General features: G+C 35.9%; 1 protein-coding gene across 1 annotated transcript; it reads left to right on the top strand.

Annotated features, from left to right (window-relative positions):
• The first annotated feature begins 365 nt into the window (after window positions 1-365).
• On the top strand, window positions 366-3,421 carry LOC149769745 (ADP-ribosylation factor 3-like). The gene is made up of 3 exons (XM_089949777.1): window positions 366-570; window positions 1,459-1,593; window positions 2,493-3,421. The coding sequence occupies exons 1-3, from the start codon at window positions 381-383 to the stop codon at window positions 2,657-2,659; spliced, it is 492 nt and encodes a 163-aa protein (XP_089805903.1). The 5' UTR covers window positions 366-380; the 3' UTR covers window positions 2,660-3,421.
• Window positions 3,422-5,381: the final 1,960 nt, after the last annotated feature.

Here is a 5,381-nt window from a genome sequence, read left to right as displayed (position 1 = left end):
AGGCTATTCTTTCCTTTAGGTATCACGGTACCAATTGTTTTTCCATATACCTCAATGCTAATGTTTTGTGAAATAAATATACTTTCTGTCCTACTTGGGCATGCATGTCACATGCTGTCATATAGAACAATGCTAGATTGTCAATTTGACAATGACATAACCAGGTACTCCATTGCATTTAAGAGAGATAACTCTACTGGAACTAGACAGGGGTAAGAGTTATCTAGTCACAACAAGCACATTTTCAGTCATGTGTACCATATTTTAAAAAAATCATAAAAAATACAAAATATGATCTAGATAGAAATTAACACAAACTCACATGTTGCCAAGAGGCTCAACTTTTTTTTAAGCCAAACAGAAAGTACAAGTCTTACATAATGCACCAATCACAGCTAGTTTTGTTCTTTAATTCTGAATACAATGTTCCATACACCTTAAGCTCCGCCCACCTGGACTTGCGCAATTGGTACCGTTATACCATTAAGGGCCTCACATTCACAGTATGGGATGTAGGTGGCCAGAAAAAGATCAGAAGCCTGTGGCGGCATTACTACCAAAATTGTGATGGTAAGTCTGTTTTTGTCTTAATATATCGGCTAGTACATTTTAAGAAATATAACCATCGAATCCCTTCGTCTCAGCAGTATTTCCCATACTCTCTATTTGATATCTGGAGGAGCAAAAGAGTCCTAGTCGTCCCGGGATCCAAGAAGGGTAGGCAATTTTCATTGGAATGAATAAGGTCCAAGAGCAGGTGTATTTCAATCATCTTATGCATAGAAAGTTGTATACAAGTAAAATATACACCAGACAAAACTTCTCTTTTGAAAAAAAGAAGTAACGGTATCCAACTGTAGTGCAGGGGGGTTGGGTTCAAATTTTTTTTTCCCGAATGGGGATTCAATTTTGATAATATGAGGTTAAATTTGCCTAAAATCACAGAACATATGCTATTTTAAATTTAAAAATTGACTGAACATCCAAAACCAACTCAGAACCAACCCATGGTACTGTTTGTTACTATCCGTTTTCAAGAATATGCTGCTAAAAGTATGATAAACAAGAAATCGTTAAAATATCTTGACCTTAGTAATATGACTTAAAATGTAATCACAGCGACCTTTATTTGGCACAATATGTAGTCTCTCACAACAGGCCAGCACTAATACATCTCAATAATCACTAAAAACGGACTAAGCACAAACGGTGAAAATGGGTTGCTGCTAACAATAAAATTAAAATGAATGTCATTGATTACAAAATCAAATGTCAGGCATCTACAAGTATGATATTGTTTTTTCTTTTTGTTATCCATGACAGTAGTACTACATAAATTGCATCGATAATAATAGGAAGTATAGATAGAAGATAATAATAGCTCAAAGGTAATAATAAATCAAAGATAACAATAAAAGTCTTGGTGCTGCGTACTATGTTGGCATTCTTAACTTACAGGGCTCGTCTACGTAGTGGACAGTTCTGACAGAGAGAGGATGGATGAAGCGAGGGAGGAACTCTTTGACATCTGTGAATCCGATGAAATGACTGGTGTTCCCATTGTAGTCATCGCCAATAAGCAAGACCTGCCAGGTTTGTGATGATATGAAACGTAAAGTTACAAGTCATGAATTGGGTCAGCTTTAAAATTTAAATTTCTATGGTGGTGGACAGTTACTTTCTTGAAAAGCGATTGTAATTTAGACAAATAGTTATAGGACATTACATAAGATTTTAATGAGGCAATACAAACATTCAGTTACTGAAAAATCTCTCATTTTCATACCCATCTTGTTTAAAAATAGCGTACGAGTCTTCACCAGTGTGTTCAAGGTCAATTAGTTGTAGGTATGTTTATATTTACAGTGAACATGAATCGTAAGATACGGTCTTGAAATGTTTTCTCTTATTTTGACCTACATCCAACTAGTTTTTAATAATATATACAACCCGTAAAAAAAATAAAATTTTATTTTTCAAAACGGGGATTTACTTCGGCTACATACTTTACCGATTTAGAAATATAAACTACTAACTTCAGTTAAACGTACAAGTTATCATCCGATGTAAAAAGTCATACGGATAATAGAGTGGCAATGGCACTAAATGGTTTTGGTCTCTTGATTTCGTCTCGCGGCGTGCTTGACTATATAGTTAAGAACAAGTATTAAGTGTTGAAAGGTGAAACGGATTTGTCACAGTCGAGCAGCGAAGACGCAGTCAATTTAGTCATGACAATGTTTACAGTGTTCAATCTGACTCACATTGTTTTAGTCTTCGTTGATGATAAGTGATGTTTTGTAATTTTCAGGAACTGTTTCATTTTTGGTGTATTGGAATTTTTAATATTCTGTCCTAAGTAATGATACATAAAGTTATTCAGTAAATTGGCATTACACTTTTTGAAATGAAATGTTGAGATGAATCGTATTTCTGACCTATCTATCTTTTTCTAAGACACATTCACATGTCAACCATTTCATTTCATGCAGGCGCCCTGAGGGCCTCAGACATAGTGCAAAAACTGGGGTTGAATAAATTGTGTAACAGGAAATGGTACATTCAGGCCGCATGCGCAACGACGGGAGATGGAATCTTCGAGTCGATGGACAATCTAGCTAGGTTGGTCAAGGAGTTCAAGAGGGAACATATCAGATGAAGGGACTCTTCCTAATTCGTTATAAAATAGTTATCGTGGAATACAAAAGGTGCTCCATTTCTCTCAACCAATAAGACATTTAATACCAGCGCCTTGAAGTTCTGAGTAATGCCAACAGTCTGTGATTTTTTGGGTTGACAATAAGAGTTGCTTTCAAATCAAACAAATATGAATGAATATGAGGACTTAATTAAAATTACTGAAATTACTTCTTTATTATCCACACGCTTTAGCATGGACAATTGTAATAACATCCTCTGTCCATACGTCCGTCTTATCGCTACCATCTGCAAATATGTGTGTGTGTGTGTGTGTGAGAGAGAGAGAGAGAGAGAGAGATCTTGGCTTTCACCCACAAGTTCGTTGTTTGGCCGGTTTTCGCCAAATAGCCTTTGTTGTTTTTCTTCTTTTTTTAATCTTTTTTTATTATACAGTTTTAAAATAATTTTAAAACTAGCACATGCCATCTTCACTTACGTCACATCACTCAGTCAAAATGTATAGTAGTACCTATACAATCACTTGTTTATATTGATCTGGTTTTGAGATTAAGATTATTAAAACTAATACATTCCTTTCCAGAGTAAACTCCTTCTATTTTCTGATTGTGTCGAAAATACATATCTTTTTCGTCCGGTTCCAGTTTGTACTTTTTTATTGCATATATTTAATTTATTTAATGTCATTTTGTTAAAGACTTGTTCATTATGCATTTGTTGCTATCGTTTGAATAAAATTATATCAAGCATAATCGTTTATATATATTTTAACATGTTCGAAAAATATTCTCTGTCATACATCCAAAGAGATATGCTTTCTTGCGCTACAGACACGTACGTTGAGATCGTGCTTTGATGGAACGGGTTTCCTCAGTGCCGTTCTTATTTAAAAAAAAAGAATCTGAGAGATGTACGACGATTCCATGTTTTGCTTTTAAAGCTTATTGTTTATTTTCTTTCTTTCTTTCCTTTCTTCCTTCCTTTCTTCCTTCCTTTCTTTCTTTCTTTCTTTCTTTCTTTCTTTCTTTCTTTCTTTCTTTCTTTCTTTCTGTACATATGAACCCTGTTATTTGGTAGCTAATCAAGTAAGAACATAGGAAACTTGGCTTAATTCCGTATTTTCATGGAGATATAGAGACAGCAATGCGGGACAAACACATTCCTCCCTCATGCTCTCTCTCTCTCTCTCTCTATCTCTCTCTCTCTCTCTCTCTCTCTCACACACACACACGCACACGCACACACAAGCGCGCAGGTAGATACAGAAAAACGGTTTCCTGGGAATGGAAGCTTATGATATAACCAGTACATAAAATAACCCAATCCGCGCTAGCGTTTAAAAATTATAACTAAATGTATAATTGTGAGGAACTGACCATTTCGTTTTCGGAGAGCGGAGGGGAATTGTCTGTTTTCTTTTTTACACACCCGGCCCGCAGATAGCCTGTGAAAAATAAACTCTTGCTCTTATTTGAAGAAATAATAACTAATTCTATTGATCATATTGTCGGGGGGGGGGGGGGATTTTGTTTTATTCAGATAAAAGAAAAGCTATGTAATAAAATATCCTAGTTCGGATGAGAATCCCAGTCATTTTCCCCCATATTAAAGTATCGACCCTTTATATGAGTACAAAGAAAAAATTCTTCAATGAAGACAGCAGCACTACACGGAAAGCTTCATCATCTTGTGGGAGGGTCGTTGCAAGTTTGCATTATATCGAACGGCGCCACCCATTCAGAGAAAAAATAACGAAAACTCCGCAAAAATGCCCCCACCCCCATCCGTAGTTTCTTTCGACGAAGATTAAACCATCCCAGGCTTGCCAAATCTCCTGAGCAAAGATTAGTGACGAGGTCAGTAGGCCGGCTTAGATCAAAGTATTAATTAAAAAATATAGGCGAAAGAATATACGGCTTGAAGATAGTGTTCAGTGCCATAAACATGTGCGCTTGGGTTAAATTAGAGATTAAAGGACACACGGTACTAATTATACGGAAGAACTGTGAACCAGTCTAGAAATGGGTGAAGAAATGATAGAGTATTTACAGGTTTGGTGGTCCATAATTGGTTAATAATGAAAATTAAAATTTTAGGAAAAATATCTTTTGAGAGCTTGTCCTATATGTAATGTAAAAAAAATATTGACAAATTTCTACTGATGCAATTTTAGCATTTTTACAGGCTTGACTCAGGAGTACTCAATACTGAAAGTAGCACCTGATTCATTTGGTGCAGAATCAATAACACGTGTTTCATGCACATGTATGTAAACAAATTGCCGCGGGTCATATGGTGTTCTCCACACATAAGCTTGCACCAAGGTTAGATGTGCACGAAAAATTATAGGTGTCATTATCAGCACCCATAAATTTTAAGTTATTGAATTTTGAATATGACAGTGTTTCCATATGTTTACCATTGGAGTGGAATTAGTACCGTGAGTCCTATATGCGACCTATACCATAATAGGAGTTTGTTGTTTCCATGGTTACCACGTGCATCCAGGGTATCAGTTTGGTGGTTTTGACATATGACAGTGATAATGGAGTCTTTTTATCATGGTTTGCATGTGATTTTGGAGAAAAATTCTATACAAAAGACAGATGGGGATGGTTTTATACACTGGAGAGTGGAAGTATATAGCTCAGGCCATAGGGAAAAGAGCACAGTATGGCCTGATGGCAGAATTTCATATGATGGTACCCATAGATTGGCCTGTA

Source organism: Sinohyriopsis cumingii, unplaced genomic scaffold, assembly GCF_028554795.1.
Source record: "Sinohyriopsis cumingii isolate HCF-2022 unplaced genomic scaffold, ASM2855479v2 utg003303l, whole genome shotgun sequence".
Lineage (NCBI taxonomy): Eukaryota > Metazoa > Mollusca > Bivalvia > Unionida > Unionidae > Sinohyriopsis > Sinohyriopsis cumingii.
This window is presented reverse-complemented; position numbering and strand designations above follow the sequence as displayed.